Source organism: Pseudopodoces humilis, chromosome 32, assembly GCF_049639895.1.
Source record: "Pseudopodoces humilis isolate 2021_Gansu_Grassland_sample_001 chromosome 32, ASM4963989v1, whole genome shotgun sequence".
Lineage (NCBI taxonomy): Eukaryota > Metazoa > Chordata > Aves > Passeriformes > Paridae > Pseudopodoces > Pseudopodoces humilis.
The window spans coordinates 788748-813094 of record NC_142231.1 but is presented as its reverse complement, the minus strand read 5'-3'; the positions used below and the strand labels follow the sequence as shown (position 1 = coordinate 813094).

The 24347-nt window shown below is 32.6% G+C and overlaps 1 protein-coding gene across 4 annotated transcripts in view; it reads right to left on the bottom strand.

The window, feature by feature from the left end:
• The window catches only part of SCN8A (sodium voltage-gated channel alpha subunit 8), an 87113-nt gene that overhangs the window by 20601 nt on the left and 42165 nt on the right, over nucleotides 1-24347 (bottom strand). For all 4 annotated transcript variants that reach the window (XM_088068760.1, XM_088068759.1, XM_088068761.1 and 1 more), the window contains 4 exons: nucleotides 24120-24237; nucleotides 16383-16537; nucleotides 13090-13263; nucleotides 3012-3134 (listed from right to left, as the gene is read on the bottom strand). In XM_088068760.1, the coding sequence (XP_087924886.1) occupies nucleotides 3012-3134; nucleotides 13090-13263; nucleotides 16383-16537; nucleotides 24120-24237 (570 nt within the window). The remainder of the gene's footprint in view (nucleotides 1-3011; nucleotides 3135-13089; nucleotides 13264-16382; nucleotides 16538-24119; nucleotides 24238-24347) is intronic.

The following is a 24347-nucleotide window of genomic DNA, read 5'->3' as shown; positions in this document are numbered from 1 at the left end:
TTATTATTTATTATTATATAGAAATAAAAGCTTTTATTTTCTCAGGTTTATTATTTATTATTATATAGAAATAAAAGCTTTTATTTTCTCAGGTTTATTATTTATTATTTATTATTATATAGAAATAAAAGCTTTTATTTTCTCCAGGTTTATTATTTATTATTTATTATTATATAGAAATAAAAGCTTTTATTTTCTCTGGTTTATTATTTATTATTATATAGAAATAAAAGCTTTTATTTTCTCTGGTTTATTATTTATTTTTCTATAGAAATAAAAGCTTTTATTTTCTCTGGTTTATTATTTATTTTTCTATAGAAATAAAAGCTTTTATTTTCTCCAGGTTCATTATTTAGTATTTATTCTTCTATAGAAATAAAAGCCTTTATTTTATCTGGTTTATTATTTATTATTTATTTCTCTATAGAAAGAAAAGCTTTTATTTTATCTGGTTTATTATTTATTATTTATTTCTCTATAGAAATAAAAGCCTTTATTTTCTCCAGGTTCATTATTTATTATTTATTTCTCTATAGAAATAAAAGCCTTTATTTTCTCCAGCTTTATCGATATTTTATTTCAGTTTTTTTTTTTATTTATTACATTCATTTATATTTATTTCAGTATTTTATTTCTAAGCCTGCTCTTTGTCACCAAACTTCTGGGTGGGACCCAAAGCCAGCCCAGAAAACAGCTCCACCTCTGTGGAAAGGGGAATTTTCCCTCTCCGTGCCTCTGCTGAGGATTCAGCTTTAGGATGAAACTCGTGGCGCAAGGAAATGAGAGCAGGATTTGGAGCTCAGGGGTTTCTTTCGCTCCCCAGGGAATTTGAGGAGCTCTCCTCAACCAGGAGGATCCAGGTGGAATCGCTGCACTCACACCCTGAATTAAAACCTGACTGCTGTCCCCTTCCTCTGTCCTTTAAAAGATGTGATTTCCTGGCAGCATCCTCTGGTCATGACTGGGATTTAGCACCAAACCCCACATTCTTAAGAGCACCTGGAAAATCCATTTATACAAAATTGATTTCCTTTTTTTAACTACATAATTTACATTTTTTATTTCTTTTTTTACTGCATAATTTATATAATTGATATTTTTGATTTCCTTTTTTTTACTGCATAATTTATATTTTTTATTTCCTTTTTTTACTGCATAATTTATATTTTTTATTTCCTTTTTTTACTACATAATTGATATTTTTGATTTCCTTTTTTTTACTGCATAATTTATATTTTTGATTTCCTTTTTTTTACTGCATAATTTATATTTTTTATTTCCTTTTTTTACTACATAATTGATATTTTTGATTTCCTTTTTTTTACTGCATAATTTATATTTTTGATTTTTTTTAACTACATAATTTATATTTTTGATTTCTTTTTTTACTACATAATTTATATTTTTGATTTCCTTTTTTTTACTGCATAATTTATATTTTTGATTTTTTTTAACTACATAATTTATATTTTTGATTTCTTTTTTTACTGCATAATTTATATTTTTGATTTCCTTTTTTTTACTGCATAATTTATATTTTTGATTTTTTTTAACTACATAATTTATATTTTTGATTTCCTTTTTTTTACTGCATAATTTATATTTTTGATTTCCTTTTTTTAACTACATAATTTATATTTTTGATTTCTTTTTTCACTACATAATTTATATTTTTGATTTCCTTTTTTTTACTGCATAATTTATATTTTTGATTTCCTTTTCTTAACTACATAATTTATATTTTTGATTTCTTTTTTTACTACATAATTTATATTTTTAAATTTTTTTACTACATAATTTATATTTTTTAATTTTTTTACTACATAATTTATATTTTTGATTTCTTTTTTACTACATAATTTATTTTTTTTTTACTACATAATTTATATATTTTTTTTTACTACATAATTTATTTTTTTGATTTTTTTTTACTACATAATTGATATTTTTGATTTCCTTTTTTTTACTACATAATTTATATTTTTTATTTCCTTTTTTTACTACATAATTGATATTTTTGATTTTCTTTTTTTTACTACATAATTTATATTTTTGATTTCCTTTTTTTTACTACATAATTTATTTTTTTGATTTTTTTTTACTACATAATTTATATTTTTGATTTATTTTTACTACATAATTTATATTTTTGATTTCCTTTTTTTTACTACATAATTGATATTTTTTTGCATGTTCTTAGGAGACTTTTTCAATCCCAAATGGGGGAAAAAAATTTAAAAAAAGCGCCAAAATGTCAGAATTTCAGAGGCTGCAATTGAAATATAATAATATAATAATTGAAACAGCCGAGGGAGTGGTGCCAGCACCAATTCAAGGAAAGCTTTTGTTAAGTTCAATGCTTTTGCTTGTGCTTTGTTCTGGTTCCACAGTGACAGGAGAGGGGCCAAAATAAGCATGGAAAAAAAGGAAAAGGGCCAGAAAGGAAAAGTTTCACCACCAGAATGGACTGAGAACAACGAGGTGCAACAAGAGGAATGAAACCAAAATTTCCAAAGAGCTGAGCTCCCCCCCTTGCAGCTTTTTCCCCCTTTTTTAAAACCCCCCTTTAGACAAAAAAAAAAATAAAATCATTCAATCCAATTCCACCAACACCTGGAAAAAACAAACCAAAACCCTGAGGTGGTTCCAATTCTGCTTTTTTGCACCTGGTGATTCTCCCTAAAAATCAAAATTCCAGCTGAGCAGCCCCTCGGATGCTGGAGGTCAAAGCCAGGCCAAATGAGAACAGCCAAGTGGCGACATGGGCTACGAAATGGCAAAGTGCTTTGGGCCACTAATTAATGTAATGAGGCAGCTGATGCATCTCCCTTCGTTAAGAGGGGAGGGTGCAGCGGTGGGCGAGGGTTACATCCAACGTAGAGGTGACCAAGTCAGCAGCTGCATCATGATTCTGTTGGGAATTTTTCTTTCTCTTGATCGGTTCTAGCATGCTTTTAAATCAAACCGCTCCACGGGCATGCAGAAGGATCAGCTGCTGATGGAATTCTTACCCTCATCCCCTCAAATCGGGATAACGCTCTTAAAGGCCTCAAGGCTCTTAGTGTCCTAAGGGATTTTATGGCACCTAGTTCCGAGTAGCCCAGGGCATTAGCTATAAGGCTGACTAAAGAGACCTACACAGAAAATAGAAAAAAAATAGAAGAAAAGCAAAGCAAAGAGAGAGAGAGAAAAAAAAAAAACACAACAGCAAAAAAAAAAAAATGGAAAAAAAAACCAGAAAAAAACGGAAAAAAATTAAAAAAAAAGGAAATAAAATAATAAAAAAAAAAGACAACAAAACGACAACAACAAATAAAAAATAAAGAAATAAAAAAAAAAAAGAAAAAAAGAAAAAAATGTTCCAGACTGTTAGATTGGATCCCCTAACCCTGATTGCCCAGCCCAGGAGCCACCTGGGCCGCCCCAAATACCGAAGCCATGACACCAGCTGCCTACTTCACTTGACTGAACCGACCTGGAAGGAAATAATGTGGTTGAGAAAAGAACAGAGGGGAGAGATCAGTGGAAAAAAAGAGAGAGAAAGAAGAGACACACACGGAGAGAAAGAGAGAGGGGCTGTTGGAAGGAAGGAAGAGCCCAAACGATGACAAAAACCTTACCCTCGCCCTTTACCGGCTGCAGGGATCCCGGCGGCGCCCATGAAATTTAAGCCAGACAAATGTTAAAGGTACCTATGAGAAAGAATACAGATAAATACAAACACTGCACACCCGGGAAATTCCACTCTGGAATTCCTCAGCCTCTTTTGCCAGCTCCTCCTGTCCCCTCCTGCATCGGGGTGGGCAGTGAGGATTGGGGGTGTTCTCTCCCTGATCCCGCTCGGGGGTTGAGATGGAGAATTCCTGATCCGTTTTCCGGTGGTTTTCCAAGCATGGAGACAGCCCAGTATAACCCAGTATAAAGCCAGTAAAACCCAGTAGAACCCAGTGAAACGCAGTGCAGACCGGTGTTTCACCGGCTCCTGCGGCCGCCGAGGTCGGGACTGGGGGGAAACCAGGAAAAATTGGGAAAAAACGAGGATGGGATGGAGGAAAATGGGATGGAACAGGAAAAATTGGGAAAAACGAGGATGGGATGGAGGAAAATGGGATGGAACAGGAAAAATTGGGAAAAAATGAGGATGGGATGGAGGAAAATGGGATGGAACAGGAAAAATTGGGAAAAAACGAGGATGGGATGGAGGAAAATGGGATGGAACAGGAAAAACCAGGGAAAAAACGAGGATGGGATGGAGGAAAATGGGATGGAACAGGAAAAATTGGGAAAAATGAAGATGGGATGGAGGAAAATGGGATGGAACAGGAAAAATCAGGGAAAAATGAAGATGGGATGGAGGAAAATGGGATGGAACAGGAAAAATTGGGAAAAAACGAGGATGGGATGGAGGAAAATGGGATGGAACAGGAAAAATCAGGGAAAAATGAGGATGGGATGGAGGAAAATGGGATGGAACAGGAAAAATTGGGAAAAATGAGGATGGGATGGAGGAAAATGGGATAGAACAGGAAAAATCAGGGAAAAACGAGGATGGGATGGAGGAAAATGGGATGGAACAGGAAAAATTGGGAAAAATGAGGATGGGAAGGAGGAAAATGGGATGGAACAGGAAAAATTGGGAAAAAATGAGGATGGGCTGGAGGAAAATGGGATGGAAGAGGAAAAATTGGGAAAAAACGAGGATGGGATGGAGGAAAATGGGATGGAACAGGAAAAATTGGGAAAAATGAAGATGGGATGGAGGAAAATGGGATGGAACAGGAAAAATCAGGGAAAAATGAAGATGGGATGGAGGAAAATGGGATGGAACAGGAAAAATTGGGAAAAATGAAGATGGGATGGAGGAAAATGGGATGGAACAGGAAAAATTGGGAAAAAATGAGGATGGGATGGAGGAAAATGGGATGGAACAGGAAAAATTGGGAAAAACGAGGATGGGATGGAGGAAAATGGGATGGAACAGGAAAAATTGGGAAAAAATGAGGATGGGATGGAGGAAAATGGGATAGAACAGGAAAAATTGGGAAAAAATGAGGATGGGAAGGAGGAAAATGGGATGGAACAGGAAAAATCAGGGAAAAAAGAAGATGGGATGGAGGAAAATGGGATGGAACAGGAAAAATCAGGGAAAAATGAGGATGGGAAGGAGGAAAATGGGATGGAACAGGAAAAATCAGGGAAAAACGAGGATGGGATGGAGGAAAATGGGATAACCAGGAAAAGTTGGGAAAAACGAGGATGGGATGGAGGAAAATGGGATAGAACAGGGCTGGGATGAGGGGAAATGGGGGGAAATGGTCACCACGCCTGTGGATTCCCAGGAACTGCTTTTCCCGAGGTTTTTACCACATCCCTAAACCAGAATCTCCAGTTTTCCCCATTTTTACCCAATCCCAGCTCCAGAATCCTCCGTTTTCCTCCATTCCAGGCGTTTTCTCCCTTTTCTCCCCACCCCAATTTTCCTCCCATTTTCCCCAATTTCCCCCCCAATTTCCTCTCATCCCAACCCCGTTTTATCCCATTTTTTCCCCCATCCCATCCCCATTTTGCCGGGTTTTTCCCCCCGATCCCAGCCTCAGCAGCGGGCGGTGAAGCACTGGGATGAACTGGTTTATACTGGGCAAACATTTCGGCTCTAAACCTGAATTCTCAGCTCTCCTGAAAGCCACCAAGTCACGCAAACGGGGACAGACACGGCACAGCAGCTGCCACAATTCCCATTTTTCGTCAGACAGAAAAGGAGACGTGAATCCTTTTTAAGATCAAATTAAAAAAGACATCCAAATACAGAAACAAACAAAAAAAAACCAAAAAATGCCTCTTCCTGGAACAGGGGGGGTTTGAGCTGGATTCTCAGAATAGGAAATTTCCTAGGGATTAGGCTTTTATAGAAAAAAATATATTAAAATAATAATAATAATAATAATAATAATAATAATAATAATAATAATAATTATTATTATTATTATTATTATTATTAATATATAATATACTATCTATTATATATAAAAAGTATATATATTAATATATAATATATAATATATATGATATATAAAAACATAACATATAATGTATAATATATAAAATATAATATATAATATATAATATATAATTTATAATAAATATATAAATATAATAAATATATAGAAATAGATATTTATATATAATATATAACATATTTATATAAATATATATATGATAAATATAAAAATATAAATATATAGAAATATATATCTTTAGATAATACATAAAAATATGTGTATAAATATATATTATATAATATATATATTAATAAATATCTTTTTATATAACATATGTAAAATATATATTTAATATATACAATAATATATAAATATATTTACAATATATTCTCGGATACAATAAAAACTCGGATGGATTTGGAGATGTGGTTTATTTGCCAATTAAAAAAATATATAAATAAAATAATCAATTTTAAAAAAATTATTTTAAATTTAAAAAAATGGGAGTGGAAGTGTCCAAGGATGGGGCTTGGAGCACCCTGGGCTAACGGGATGAGCTTTAAGGTCCCTTCCTTAAAAATCAAAAATAAAAATCTAATTCAATATAAAACTCAGATGGATTTGGGGATGTGGTTTATTTACCAATTAAAAAAAATAAATAAAATAATAAAGAAATAAATTTATTTTAAATTTAACACTGGGAGTGCCCCTGGAAGTGTCCAAGGATGGGGCTTGGAGCACCCTGGGCTAACGGGATGAGCTTTAAGGTCCCTTCCTTAAATATCCAAAAGAAAATATCTAATTCAATATAAAACCTGGATGGATTAGGTTTATTTACCATTTAAATTTAAAATAATTGATTTTATTTATTATTCTATTTATTTTTTTTTAACACTGGAAGTGTCCAAGGATGGGGCTTGGAGCACCCTGGGCTAACGGGATGAGCTTTAAGGTTCCTTCCAACTCAAACCATTCCATAATTCTATGATATTTTCCCAAAAAAAAACCTGGCCACAACAGGTGGTCACAAAATGCTTTGGTTTTTTCCATCCCATTTTAAAATTCCACCAATTTTGAACCATTTTTGAGCAACAATTCCTTTGTGAGGCCGAATCAGCTCAGCCAGGCCAGGGCCGAGCCCTTGGCGTGCAAAAATCCAAAATAAAAACATAATTCAATATAAAACTCAGATGGATTTGGGGATGTGGTTTATTTACCAATTAAAAAAAATAAATAAAATAATAAAGAAATAAATTTATTTTAAATTTAACACTGGGAGTGCCCCTGGAAGTGTCCAAGGATGGGGCTTGGAGCACCCTGGGCTAACGGGATGAGCTTTAAGGTCCCTTCCTTAAAAATCCAAAAGAAAAATCTAATTCAATATAAAACTCAGATGGATTTGGGGATGTGCTATATTTACCAATTAAAAAAAATAAATAAAATAATAAAGAAATAAATTTATTTTAAATTTAACACTGGGAGTGCCCCTGGAAGTGTCCAAGGATGGGGCTTGGAGCACCCTGGGCTAACGGGATGAGCTTTAAGGTCCCTTCCTTAAATATCCAAAAGAAAAATCTAATTCAATATAAAACTCGGATGGATTTGGGGATGTGGTTTATTTACCAATTAAAAAAAATAAATAAAATAATAAAGAAATAAATTTATTTTAAATTTAACACTGGGAGTGCCCCTGGAAGTGTCCAAGGATGGGGCTTGGAGCACCCTGGGCTAACGGGATGAGCTTTAAGGTCCTTTCCTTAAAAATCCAAAATAAAATATCTAATTCAATATAAAACCTGGATGGATTTGGGGATGTGGTTTATTTACCAATTAAATTTAAAATAATTTATTTTATTTATTATTCTATTTATTTTTTTTTAACACTGGAAGTGTCCAAGGATGGGGCTTGGAGCACCCTGGGCTAACGGGATGAGCTTTAAGGTCCCTTCCAACTCAAACCATTCCATAATTCTTTATCTTCCCAAAAAAAAGTGGCCACAATGTGTTGGTTTTTTCCATCCCATTTTAAAATTCCACCAATTTTGAACCATTTTTGTGCAACAACTCCTTTGTGAGGCCGAATCAGCTCAGCCAGGCCAGGGTTAGGGTTTGGGTTAGGACCGAGCTCTTGGCGTGCAAAAATCCAAAATAAAAACATAATTCAGTATAAAACTTGGATGGATTTGGGGATGTGGTTTATTTACCAATTAAAAAAAATAAATAAAATAATAAAGAAATAAATTTATTTTAAATTTAACACTGGGAGTGCCCCTGGAAGTGTCCAAGGATGGGGCTTGGAGCACCCTGGGCTAACGGGATGAGCTTTAAGGTCCCTTCCTTAAAAATCAAAAATAAAATATCTAATTCAATATAAAACTCAGATGGATTTGGGGATGTGGTTTATTTACCAATTAAAAAAAATTAAATAAAATAATAAAGAAATAAATTTATTTTAAATTTAACACTGGGAGTGCCCCTGGAAGTGTCCAAGGATGGGGCTTGGAGCACCCTGGGCTAACGGGATGAGCTTTAAGGTCCTTTCCTTAAAAATCCAAAATAAAATATCTAATTCAATATAAAACCTGGATGGATTTGGGGATGTGGTTTATTTACCAATTAAATTTAAAATAATTGATTTTATTTATTATTCTATTTATTTTTTTTTAACACTGGAAGTGTCCAAGGATGGGGCTTGGAGCACCCTGGGCTAACGGGATGAGCTTTAAGGTTCCTTCCAACTCAAACCATTCCATAATTCTTTATCTTCCCAAAAAAAAGTGGCCACAATGTGTTGGTTTTTTCCATCCCATTTTAAAATTCCACCAATTTTGAACCATTTTTGTGCAACAACTCCTTTGTGAGGCCAAATCAGCTCAGCCAGGCCAGGGTTAGGGTTTGGGTTAGGACCGAGCTCTTGGCGTGCAAAAATCCAAAATAAAAACATAATTCAGTATAAAACTTGGATGGATTTGGGGATGTGGTTTATTTACCAATTAAAAAAAAATAAATAAAATAATAAATAAATAAATTTATTTTAAATTTAACACTGGGAGTGCCCCTGGAAGTGTCCAAGGATGGGGCTTGGAGCACCCTGGGCTAACGGGATGAGCTTTAAGGTTCCTTCCTTAAAAATCAAAAATAAAAATCTAATTCAATATAAAACCTGGATGGATTTGGGGATGTGGTTTATTTACCAATTAAATTTAAAATAATTGATTTTATTTATTATTCTATTTATTTTTTTTTAACACTGGAAGTGTCCAAGGATGGGGCTTGGAGCGCCCTGGGCTAACGGGATGAGCTTTAAGGTCCCTTCCAACTCAAACCATTCCATAATTCGATGATATTTTCCCCAAAAAAAACCTGGCCACAACAGGTGGTCACAAAATGCTTTGGTTTTTTCCATCCCATTTTAAAATTCCACCAATTTTGAACCATTTTTGAGCAACAATTCCTTTGTGAGGCCGAATCAGCTCAGCCAGGCCAGGGCCGAGCCCTTGGCGTGCAAAAATCCAAAATAAAAACATAATTCAATATAAAACTCAGATGGATTTGGGGATGTGGTTTATTTACCAATTAAAAAAAATAAATAAAATAATAAATAAATAAATTTATTTTAAATTTAACACTGGGAGTGCCCCTGGAAGTGTCCAAGGATGGGGCTTGGAGCACCCTGGGCTAACGGGATGAGCTTTAAGGTCCTTTCCTTAAAAATCAAAAATAAAATATCTAATTCAATATAAAACCTGGATGGATTTGGGGATGTGGTTTATTTACCAATTAAATTTAAAATAATTGATTTTATTTATTATTCTATTTATTTTTTTTTAACACTGGAAGTGTCCAAGGATGGGGCTTGGAGCACCCTGGGCTAACGGGATGAGCTTTAAGGTCCCTTCCAACTCAAACCATTCCACAATTCCATGATTCCATCAGCAAAGAATCCTCATTTTTTTTTTTTTTAGAGCTCCTTCCCCTCGGGGGAACACCTGGCTCCCGAGCAGGACGCCAAGACCACGACAGAAAAAAGCTGCTGGAGTTTTTAGGGATCTTTGAGGATTATTCCCTGAGGACATTCCAACAGGAGACACAGCAGGCACCGAGGTCGGACAAAGGGAATCCCAGATTGACTGGAAAGCAGAATCCTTCATTATTACCCAGTAAAAGTCTTCACAAACACACCCAGGAAGGCTTTGGGGATGAGGGGAATTGGACAATGCTATAGAAACCTGCAAAAATAACATCCAAGAGCGTTGTTAGGATGGCAAAGGCTCATTCCCTGCTGCCCTGGCCCCTTCCGCGACACGGTTTGGGTTAAAAAAAGGTGATTCGACACATCCAGCACACAAAGCATCGCTGAGGTTTTGCTGAGGGGTATTTTGGCATATCAAAAGTCACATTTCAGATTTCATTTTTTTGGGAAAAACTGTTCTGTGACACCAAGGGAAAACAGGAATTCCTCCTAAAGCCCTGGGAATTTTAAATCCTTCTACACTTGTTCCCTCGCTCTTCCCTTCCTGCCTGGGAAGTTACAGATCTTTCTTCCACTCCCAGACACCTGGGAAGGAAATCAAACTTGTACCACATCTGCCCCTTGAGCTGCATTTCATCCACAATTAAAATGTTGGAATTAAACTCGTACTTTATCCTCAGGCAGCGAGAGAGATCCAGGGTTAAACTGTCAGAAAATAAAATTTATCACGTGGCAGGTTGTGTCCAAGGAAAGGTTTTGAGGGGATCAGAGAGGATTTATTTTTTTAAAAAAAAAAAAAAATAAAAAATAAAATTTCAAATTTCAGTTTTCCTACAGGAAACACAGACTTTGAGTCACTCCTGCCCCTGAATTCCAAGCATAGTTCCTTCCACCTACTCAGGAATATTTCCAGAGTGGTAACGGTGCTGAACAGCAACTGAATCATACACAGAGTGTTCCAAGGGAAAAAAAAAAAAATTGGTGATTCTTTTTTAACATTCTTGCTCTTGGGGCAGTCACTGGAGCCACTGAATCCCAGATGGATGTGATGAAACACTTTAAAAGAATTCAGGGATTCTGAATTTCTTCCTTCTGAAATTTCCTACACGATTTTTTACTTGGGACAGCATCGGTTCCATCGGTTTTAAATTCCCTCGCTAAAACTAAACCAAATTTATTGCTGAAACTTCTCTCTATTGACTTTTTTTTTTTTCTTCTAATTCTACCATTGATTCTCTTTTTTAAATTTTATTTCTCAGATTGATCCTCCCTCCCGAGATGTTCTGCAGGGGGATTCCAGGGTGGAGCTGCCCCTCTGAGTTTTCTGCTCTGATGGGATCCTGCTTTTTCCTTTGGAACAGAAGATGGATTTGTGCTGAACTGTGCAAAATTAAACTTCCCAAGGATTTCCAGCGCTCAGAACAGACCTGCTGGGGTGGTGGGATGGGAAGATTTTGCTGCCTCATCACCTCCTCATCATTAATAACTCCAGAAAACCATTTATTAATTTAACCCTTTGAAATATCACCAAGAACTGCCACACCTGCACGGCTCAAAAACCTCCCAGGGGCTGCACACGCCAGCAGGCCTCCTAAAAATTCTGTTTTCAGCAAAGCAAAAGAGCAGGAAAATCCTCCTTGATCCCTGCAGGGCAGAAATCCCAGAGAAATCCCAATTAAAAAAAACCCCAAATCAAGGTTTTTTGATTTGGGGGTGTTACAAATGCACATCGTATTATTGGCTTTTCTCAAGTATTATAATGAATATTATATGTATAAGATTAGAAAATTTAGCTGTAATAATACAGTCTATCTCTGTTATTAATGAAAATTAGAAATAGTGGTATAATACATGTATGTTAAGCTATGACATAGCATTAAAACAAAAAACTACTTTTGTTTGTGGAACCCAAAGACTGAAAAAGAGCTGGAGACTTTTTTTTTTCTTTTGTAAATTCTCATATCCAGATGAAGCCAGCAGTGACCAGAACTCTTGGGGGGGAGGAATTTATTGCATTTCTAATATCAGAATTTTACCTGATTTGAATTCTCAGTTTTATTGAGAATGTAAATCTCGATGGCACCAAGAGGATTGATCTATTGGGAAGGGGGCAAGAGAAAACTGAACAGAAGAACACCAAAGATCCTAAGAAGAATTTATGGATATGCATGAGAATTTATGGATTTGTATGAGAATTTATGGATTTGTATGAGAATTTATGGATTTGTATGAGAATTTATGGATTTGTATGAGAATTTATGGATTTGTATGAGAATTTATGAACATGTGTGAGAATTTATGAACATGTGTGAGAATTTATGGATTTGTATGAGAATTTATGGATTTGTATGAGAATTTATGGATTTGTATGGGAATTTATGGATTTGTATGAGAATTTATGGATATGTGTGAGAATTTATGAACATGTATGAGAATTTATGGATTTGTATGAGAATTTATGAACATGTATGAGAATTTATGGATTTGTATGAGAATTTATGAACATGTATGAGAATTTATGGATTTGTATGAGAATTTATGGATTTGTATGAGAATTTATGGATTTGTATGAGAATTTATGGATTTGTATGAGAATTTATGAACATATATGAGAATTTATGAACATGTATGAGAATTTATGGATTTGTATGAGAATTTATGAACATGTATGAGAATTTATGGATATGTATGAGAATTTATGAACATGTATGAGAATTTATGAACATGTATGAGAATTTATGGATTTGTATGAGAATTTATGGATATGTATGAGAATTTATGAACATGTATGAGAATTTATGAACATGTATGAGAATTTATGGATATGTAGCAGGGTTCTGTTTTTAAGGGACAATCCTCTGTAAGCTGAATGCAGAGACACCTTGCCCTATCCCTACACTTTATTTTTTTCTCCTAATTGTTTTTTTTTATTAAAAAAAATTTAAATCCTATAAAAATTAAGTGAACCTCGTTTTTCCCAGGGGAATCCACAGGCACCTGGGATGGAGCAGATCCGTGACCCAGGCAGGATGTGAGGAGGATGGAGCTGCTGTTAAATCCTGGATGTGAGGAGGAAACATCCCCAGCAAGCAGAAGGAAATAGGAGAGGATACATACAGCCACGATGAGGAAATCCAGCCAGCACCAGGCGTTGGTGAAGAACTTGACGAAGCCGTAGGCACACCACTTGAGCAGCATCTCCAGGATGAAAATGTAGGTGAAGACTTTGTCTGCGTACTCCAGGATGGTCCGGATGGTTTTCCTCTGCTCGATGTAAATATCCTCAAAAGCCTGGGGGAAAACAAGGGGGTGTCATTAAATGGGGTTTATTCCATGGCATGGGGTTATTTCATTATTATTATTGTTGTTATTATTATTATGGGGTGCTCGTGTCATTAAATGGGATTTATTCCATGGCATGGGGTTATTTCATTATTATTATTGTTATTATTATTATTGTTATTATTATTATGGGGTGCTCGTGTCATTAAATGGGATGTATTCCATGGCATGGGGTTATTTCATTATTATTATTGTTGTTATTATTATTGTTATTATTATTATGGGGTGCTCGTGTCATTAAATGGGATGTATTCCATGGCATGGGGTTATTTCATTATTATTATTGTTATTATTATTGTTATTGTTATTATTATTATTATTATTATTATGGGGTGCTCGTGTCATTAAATGGGATTTATTCCATATAATGGGGATATTTCATTATTATTATTGTTGTTATTATTATTGTTATTATTATTATTATGGGGTGCTTGTGTCATTAAATGGGATTTATTCCATGGCATGGGGTTATTTCATAATTATTATTGTTATTATTATTATTGTTATTATTATTGTTATCGTTATTATTATAGTTATTGTTATTATTATTATTATTACTATTATTATTATTATTATTATTGTTATTATTATTATGGGGTGTTCGTGTCATTAAATGGGATTTATTCCATGGCATGGGGTTATTTCATTATTATTATTATTATTATTATTGTTATTGTTATTGTTATCGTTATTATTATAGTTATTATTATTATTATTATTATTATTATTATTATTATTATTATTATTATTATTATTATTATTATTATGGGGTGCTCGTGTCATTAAATGGGATTTATTCCATAGCATGGGGTTATTTCATTATTATTGTTATTATTATTATTATTATTATTATTATTATTATTATTATTATTATTACTATTATGGGGTGCTCGTGTCATTAAATGGGATTTATTCCATGGCATGGGGTTATTTCATTATTATTATTGTTATTATTATTATTATTATTATTATTATTATTATTACTGGGGGCTCATGTCATCATATGGGATTTATTCCATATCATGGGGCTATTTCATTATTATTATTATTATTATTATTGTTATTGTTATTGTTATTATCATCATCATTATTATCATTATTATCATTATGGGCTGCTCGTGTCATTATATGGGATTTATTCCATATAATGGGGTTATCCCATTATTATTATTATTATTATTATTACTATTACTACTATTATTATTATTGTTATTATTACTATGGGGTGTTCGTGTCATTAAATGGGATTTATTCCATATCATGGGGTCATACTATTATTATTATTATTATTATTATTATTATTATTATTATTATTATTATTATATAATTTAAAAATAAAATATAAAATTAAAAAATTTAAATAAATAAAATTTTAAAATTATAGTTTTTATAAAAAAAATTATAAGAAACATAGAAATATATATAAAATGTATATAAAAATTAATATGATGTAATGTAACGTAATATAATGTGATATCATATGGAATATATTAATGATATATTGAATATATATTATACTATTTTACTATTATAATATCTAATATCTAATATATAATATATAATATAATGTAATATATTATATATGAAATGTAATATTATGTAATATTAGATAATATATAATATATATAATATAGAATATAATATTTTCCTAAAATACATAAATATAGTATATATAAAATATTATATTTATATAATAAATATATATTAATATAGATTTAAAATTTAATAAATATAATATATATATATCTATAAATTTAGATAAAAAACATAGAAATCAAACATAAGAAATTGGTTTTCTTTCAGTCACATTTGGACTGGATGTTCCACCTCAGTGATTCTGGGATTTTGTGATTCCCTGAAATCAGATCCAGACTGACTTTTCCCCAGATCCTCACACTTCTACTCAAACCAGGATCAGAACCCAGATTTGAAGGCTTTGTTCTTAATGGAAACATTTAAATTTAATCTGAATTTAATCTAAATTCAATCTAAATTTAATCTAAATTCAATCTAAATTTAATCTAAATTTAATCTAAATTCAATCTAAATTTAATCTAAATTTAATCTAAATTCAATCTAAATTTAATCTAAATTTAATCTAAATTCAATCTAAATTTAATCCAAATTCAATCCAAATTCAATCCAAATTTAATCTAAATTTAATCTAAATTCAATCCAAATTCAATCTAAATTCAATCTAAATTTAATCTAAATTCAATCTAAATTTAATCTAAATTCAATCTAAATTCAATCTAAATTCAATCTAAATTTAATCTAAATTTAATCTAAATTCAATCTAAATTTAATCTAAATTTAATCTAAATTCAATCTAAATTTAATCTAAATTCAATCCAAATTCAATCTAAATTTAATCTAAATTTAATCTAAATTCAATCTAAATTTAATCTAAATTCAATCTAAATTTAATCTAAATTTAATCTAAATTTAATCTAAATTTAATCTAAATTCAATCTAATTTTAATCTAAATTCAATCTAAATTCAATCTAAATTTAATCTAAATTCAATCTAAATTCAATCTAAATTTAATCTAAATTCAATCTAAATTTAATCTAAATTTAATCTAAATTCAATCTAAATTTAATCTAAATTCAATCCAAATTCAATCTAAATTTAATTTAAATTCAATCTAAATTCAATCTAAATTCAATCTAAATTCAATCTAAATTCAATCTAAATTTAATCTAAATTCAATCCAAATCCAATCTAAATTTAATCTAAATTTAATCTAAATTCAATCTAAATTTAATCTAAATTTAATCTAAATTTAATCTAAATTCAATCTAAATTTAATCTAAATTTAATCTAAATTCAATCTAAATTTAATCTAAATTCAATCCAAATTCAATCCAAATTCAATCTAAATTTAATTTAAATTCAATCTAAATTCAATCTAAATTCAATCTAAATTCAATCTAAATTTAATCTAAATTCAATCCAAATCCAATCTAAATTTAATCTAAATTCCCACAGTTTGCTTTTCACCCAAACTTCCCCTCTACAACCAAACATCCCCAACACCTCTGGACTTTACTCACACTTTACTCACCAAAGCCCCGCTGCTCAGGAGGATCATGAAGATGATGAAAGTCTCAAACCAGTTGTGCTCCACGATTAGGAAACAAGTTTTCCTCAAGGTCCACCACGACTTCCCCAGCCCTTCTTCAATGTTCACCTGACAACACTTGCAGCGCTGCATGCAACCTGGGAAATGCAGGATTTAAGGGAAAAACATTCAATTCTCACACTCTACAAGCAGTTTTAATCTCACATTCAATTCTCACACTCTACAAGCAGTTTTAATCTCACATTCAATTCTCACACTCTACAAGCAGTTTTAATCCCACATTCAATTCTCACACTCTACAAGCAGTTTTAATCTCACATTCAATTCTCACACTCTACAAGCAGTTTTAATCTCATTCAATTCTCACTGTCTACAAGCAGTTTTAATCCCACATTCAATTCTCACACTCTACAAGCAGTTTTAATCTCATTCAATTCTCACACTCTACAAGCAGTTTTAATCCCACATTCAATTCTCACACTCTACAAGCAGTTTTAATCTCATTCAATTCTCACACTCTACAAGCAGTTTTAATCTCATTCAATTCTCACACTCTACAAGCAGTTTTAATCTCATTCAATTCTCACAGTCTACAAGCAGTTTTAATCTCTCATTCAATTCTCACACTCTACAAGCAGTTTTAATCTCATTCAATTCTCACACTCTACAAGCAGTTTTAATCTCATTCAATTCTCACAGTCTACAAGCAGTTTTAATCTCATTCAATTCTCACACTCTACAAGCAGTTTTAATCTCATTCAATTCTCACTGTCTACAAGCAGTTTTAATCTCATTCAATTCTCACACTCTACAAGCAGTTTTAATCTCATTCAATTCTCACTGTCTACAAGCAGTTTTAATCTCATTCAATTCTCACACTCTACAAGCAGTTTTAATCTCATTCAATTCTCACTGTCTACAAGCAGTTTTAATCTCATTCAATTCTCACAGTCTACAAGCAGTTTTAATCTCTCATTCAATTCTCACACTCTACAAGCAGTTTTAATCTCATTCAATTCTCACACTCTACAAGCAGTTTTAATCTCATTCAATTCTCACAGTCTACAAGCAGTTTTAATCTCATTCAATTCTCACACTCTACAAGCAGTTTTAATCTCATTCAATTCTCACTGTCTACAAGCAGTTTTAATCTCATTCAATTCTCACACTCTACAAGCAGTTTTAATCTCATTCAATTCTCACACTCTACAAGCAGTTTTAATCTCATTCAATTCTCACACTCTACAAGCAGTTTTAATCTCTCATTCAATTCTCACACTCTACAAGCAGTTTTAATCTCACATTCAATTCTCACACTCTACAAGCAGTTTTAATCCCACATTCAATTCTCACACTCTACAAGCAGTTTTAATCTCACATTCAATTCTCACACTCTACAAGCAGTTTTAATCTCACATTCAATTCTCACACTCTACAAGCAGTTTTAATCTCTCATTCAATTCTCACACTCTACAAGCAGTTTTAATCTCATTCAATTCTCACACTCTACAAGCAGTTTTAATCTCATTCAATTCTCACACTCTACAAGCAGTTTTAATCTCATTCAATTCTCACAGTCTACAAGCAGTTTTAATCTCTCATTCAATTCTCACACTCTACAAGCAGTTTTAATCTCATTCAATTCTCACACTCTACAAGCAGTTTTAATCTCACATTCAATTCTCACACTCTACAAGCAGTTTTAATCTCATTCAATTCTCACTGTCTACAAGCAGTTTTAATCCCACATTCAATTCTCACACTCTACAAGCAGTTTTAATCTCATTCAATTCTCACACTCTACAAGCAGTTTTAATCTCATTCAATTCTCACACTCTACAAGCAGTTTTAATCTCATTCAATTCTCACTGTCTACAAGCAGTTTTAATCTCATTCAATTCTCACACTCTACAAGCAGTTTTAATCTCATTCAATTCTCACACTCTACAAGCAGTTTTAATCTCACATTCAATTCTCACACTCTACAAGCAGTTTTAATCTCATTCAATTCTCACACTCTACAAGCAGTTTTAATCTCATTCAATTCTCACACTCTACAAGCAGTTTTAATCTCACATTCAATTCTCACACTCTACAAGCAGTTTTAATCTCATTCAATTCTCACACTCTACAAGCAGTTTTAATCTCACATTCAATTCTCACACTCTACAAGCAGTTTTAATCTCACATTCAATTCTCACACTCTACAAGCAGTTTTAATCCCACATTCAATTCTCACACTCTACAAGCAGTTTTAATCTCATTCAATTCTCACACTCTACAAGCAGTTTTAATCTCACATTCAATTCTCACTGTCTACAAGCAGTTTTAATCTCATTCAATTCTCACACTCTACAAGCAGTTTTAATCTCATTCAATTCTCACACTCTACAAGCAGTTTTAATCCCACATTCAATTCTCACACTCTACAAGCAGTTTTAATCCCACATTCAATTCTCACACTCTACAAGCAGTTTTAATCTCATTCAATTCTCACACTCTACAAGCAGTTTTAATCCCACATTCAATTCTCACTGTCTACAAGCAGTTTTAATCTCTCATTCAATTCTCACACTCTACAAGCAGTTTTAATCTCACATTCAATTCTCACACTCTACAAGCAGTTTTAATCTCATTCAATTCTCACACTCTACAAGCAGTTTTAATCTCTCATTCAATTCTCACAGTCTACAAGCAGTTTTAATCTCATTCAATTCTCACACTCTACAAGCAGTTTTAATCTCATTCAATTCTCACACTCTACAAGCAGTTTTAATCTCTCATTCAATTCTCACACTCTACAAGCAGTTTTAATCTCATTCAATTCTCACACTCTACAAGCAGTTTTAATCTCACATTCAATTCTCACACTCTACAAGCAGTTTTAATCTCACATTCAATTCTCACACTCTACAAGCAGTTTTAATCTCATTCAATTCTCACACTCTACAAGCAGTTTTAATCTCACATTCAATTCTCACACTCTACAAGCAGTTTTAATCCCACATTCAATTCTCACACTCTACAAGCAGTTTTAATCTCATTCAATTCTCACACTCTACAAGCAGTTTTAATCTCATTCAATTCTCACACTCTACAAGCAGTTTTAATCACATTCAATTCTCACACTCTACAAGCAGTTTTAATCTCACATTCAATTCTCACACTCTACAAGCAGTTTTAATCTCTCATTCAATTCTCACACTCTACAAGCAGTTTTAATCACATTCAATTCTCACACTCTACAAGCAGTTTTAATCTCACATTCAATTCTCACACTCTACAAGCAGTTTTAATCTCACATTCAATTCTCACACTCTACAAGCAGTTTTAATCCCACATTCAATTCTCACACTCTACAAGCAGTTTTAATCTCATTCAATTCTCACACTCTACAAGCAGTTTTAATCCCACATTCAATTCTCACACTCTACAAGCAGTTTTAATCTCACATTCAATTCTCACACTCTACAAGCAGTTTTAATCTCTCATTCAATTCTCACACTCTACAAGCAGTTTTAATCTCACATTCAATTCTCACACTCTACAAGCAGTTTTAATCTCTCATTCAATTCTCACACTCTACAAGCAGTTTTAATCTCACATTCAATTCTCACACTCTACAAGCAGTTTTAATCTCATTCAATTCTCACACTCTACAAGCAGTTTTAATCTCATTCAATTCTCACACTCTACAAGCAGTTTTAATCTCATTCAATTCTCACACTCTACAAGCAGTTTTAATCACATTCAATTCTCACAGTCTACAAGCAGTTTTAATCTCATTCAATTCTCACAGTCTACAAGCAGTTTTAATCTCACATTCAATTCTCACAGTCTACAAGCAGTTTTAATCTCATTCAATTCTCACAGTCTACAAGCAGTTTTAATCTCATTCAATTCTCACACTCTACAAGCAGTTTTAATCTCACATTCAATTCTCACACTCTACAAGCAGTTTTAATCTCACATTCAATTCTCACAGTCTACAAGCAGTTTTAATCCCACATTCAATTCTCACACTCTACAAGCAGTTTTAATCTCATTCAATTCTCACAGTCTACAAGCAGTTTTAATCTCACATTCAATTCTCACAGTCTACAAGCAGTTTTAATCCCACATTCAATTCTCACACTCTACAAGCAGTTTTAATCTCATTCAATTCTCACACTCTACAAGCAGTTTTAATCTCACATTCAATTCTCACACTCTACAAGCAGTTTTAATCTCACATTCAATTCTCACACTCTACAAGCAGTTTTAATCTCACATTCAATTCTCACACTCTACAAGCAGTTTTAATCTCACATTCAATTCTCACAGTCTACAAGCAGTTTTAATCTCATTCAATTCTCACACTCTACAAGCAGTTTTAATCTCATTCAATTCTCACACTCTACAAGCAGTTTTAATCTCATTCAATTCTCACTGTCTACAAGCAGTTTTAATCTCATTCAATTCTCACACTCTACAAGCAGTTTTAATCTCATTCAATTCTCACACTCTACAAGCAGTTTTAATCTCATTCAATTCTCACTGTCTACAAGCAGTTTTAATCTCACATTCAATTCTCACACTCTACAAGCAGTTTTAATCTCATTCAATTCTCACTGTCTACAAGCAGTTTTAATCTCACATTCAATTCTCACACTCTACAAGCAGTTTTAATCTCATTCAATTCTCACACTCTACAAGCAGTTTTAATCTCATTCAATTCTCACACTCTACAAGCAGTTTTAATCTCACATTCAATTCTCACACTCTACAAGCAGTTTTAATCTCATTCAATTCTCACACTCTACAAGCAGTTTTAATCTCACATTCAATTCTCACACTCTACAAGCAGTTTTAATCTCATTCAATTCTCACTGTCTACAAGCAGTTTTAATCTCATTCAATTCTCACACTCTACAAGCAGTTTTAATCTCATTCAATTCTCACACTCTACAAGCAGTTTTAATCTCATTCAATTCTCACACTCTACAAGCAGTTTTAATCTCACATTCAATTCTCACACTCTACAAGCAGTTTTAATCTCATTCAATTCTCACTGTCTACAAGCAGTTTTAATCTCACATTCAATTCTCACACTCTACAAGCAGTTTTAATCTCATTCAATTCTCACACTCTACAAGCAGTTTTAATCTCTCATTCAATTCTCACACTCTACAAGCAGTTTTAATCTCATTCAATTCTCACACTCTACAAGCAGTTTTAATCTCTCATTCAATTCTCACACTCTACAAGCAGTTTTAATCTCATTCAATTCTCACACTCTACAAGCAGTTTTAATCTCTCATTCAATTCTCACACTCTACAAGCAGTTTTAATCTCATTCAATTCTCAGTCTACAAGCAGTTTTAATCTCACCAACCTGAGCCACGCTGGCTGAGTTTTAACAGGAGTTAAAAGTTTGGGGATTTTGGGGTTGTTTGGCCATTTCTGTGCCTGGGCACCAGAATTAAAGATGGATTTGGGAACAGATTGTTCTGTTTGGCGAGGGCCTTGCTCTCGAGGACACCAATGGAAAAGTTGATGATAAAATAACCTTGAACCATTTAAAGCGTTTTTGCCATGGGAATTCCTGTACTGGATCAGCTCTCGGAAGGCACTGAGGGCAGTCACAGGAAAGGAAAAGCACTCTGCCTCTAAATACTTCAGCTGTACAAAAATCATCTTGTTCAGGTCATCCCTAATTCCTTAGAAATTGAATTTGTGAGGGAGGGGAGGCTCTGCCACGGCGCTGGGGCGGCTCCTGGATCTCTGGAATTTGGGATCCCTGGAATGTGGGATCCCTGGATCCCTGGAATTTGGGATCCCTGGAATTTGGGATCCCTGGAATTTGGGATCCCTGGAATTTGGGATCCCTGGAATTTGGGATCCCTGGATGCCTGGAATTTGGGATCCCTGGAATGTGGGATCCCTGGATCCCTGGAATTTGGGATCCCTGGAATTTGGGATCCCTGGATGCCTGGAATTTGGGATCCCTGGAATGTGGGATCCCTGGATCCCTGGAATTTGGGATCCCTGGAATTTGGGATCCCCTGTAATTTGGGATCCCTGGAATTTGGGATCCCCTGGAATTTGGGATCCCCTGGAATTTGGGATCCCCTGTAATTTGGGATCCCTGGAATTTGGGATCCCTGGAATTTGGGATCCCTGTAATTTGGGATCCCTGGAATTTGGGATCCCTGGAATTTGGGATCCCTGGAATTTGGGATCCCCTGTAATTTGGGATCCCTGGATGCCTGGAATTTGGGATCTCTGGAATTTGGGATCCCCTGGAATTTGGGATCCCTGGAATTTGGGATCCCCTGGAATTTGGGATCCCTGGAATTTGGGATCCCTGTAATTTGGGATCCCTGTAATTTGGGATCCCCTGGAATTTGGGATCCCTGGAATTTGGGATCCCCTGGAATTTGGGATCCCTGGATCCCAAAGCCAGGCTGGACGGGGATGGCAGTGAGCTGGAACAGAGGGAGCTGTCCCTGCTCGTGGCAGGGGGGGAAATCTGGATGAGGTTTAAGGTTTTTCCCAACACAAAGTGATTCTGTGATCCAGGCCCCAGCCAGGGCAGCTGCACCTCCGAGAGCTTCACAAACTGCTCCCAATTATATTATATATAAAATTATATAATATGATATATATAATTATATATTATATACAATATAATATATATAATTATCTATATAATTATATATATAAGTATATATATGATATATATAATTATATATTATATATGATATATATAATTATATAGATAATTATATAATGATATGATATATATAATTATATATTATATAATATCATATATATATAATTATATATCATTTACAATGTTATATGATATATATAATTATATATTATATAATATCATATATATATAATTATATATAATTTACAATGTTATATGATATATATAATTATATATTATATATCATATAATAGATATAATTATATATAATTATATATAATTACATATAATTATTATTTTTAAAATATTTTATTATATTTATATTACATTAAATTAATATATTATTTCATAATATTAATATTATATTAATAATTATTTTTCTTATATATTTTTATATTAAATTAATTTATTTTTAATTATTTATTAAATATAAATATATATAAAATTATTATATAATAATATTATTATCAAATATAAATATATATGTATATGTTAATATTTATAAATAGTTTAATTAATTTAATTATTTAATTTTTCTTATATAATAATAATAGTAATAATAATATATTATATTAATATATATAATTATATATTATATAAAATTATATATATACTATATATACATATTATATATATAATTATATATATAAAACGATATATATTATATATATATAATATAATATATATATAGAATTATATATATTATATATATAATTATTTATAAATATAAATATAAATATAAATATAAATATAAATATATAAATAAATAAATAAATGAATAAATAAATAAATAAATAAATAAATAAATAGATATATAGATATATATATAGATATATATAGATATATAGATATATATATATATATATATATATATATATAAATATATATTTTTTTAATATATAAAAATCTATCCCAGAGTTACTCTCCTGGGAAAGTCCTTAGAAAATGTTGTTATCCAGCTGAAGAGGAGAGTTTTCAGGGCGACAAGCTGAGAGCTCAGAACACCCCAAAACCTCCCTCCTCACCTTCAGTGAAGCAGGCATCGGGGTCCAGGTACTCCTCCGGTGCCTCCACGGGAACTTCTTCCACTTCGGGCTTTATATCGATGGTGCTGCCCTCAGAGGAGCTGCTCTCGTCCAGTTTCTGCAACACAAAACCTCATGGATAATCAGTAAATATCAAACTCGCAATCAATATCAAAAATCAATAAATATCCTGGTTACTTATACACATTAATTACATAATATTAATCT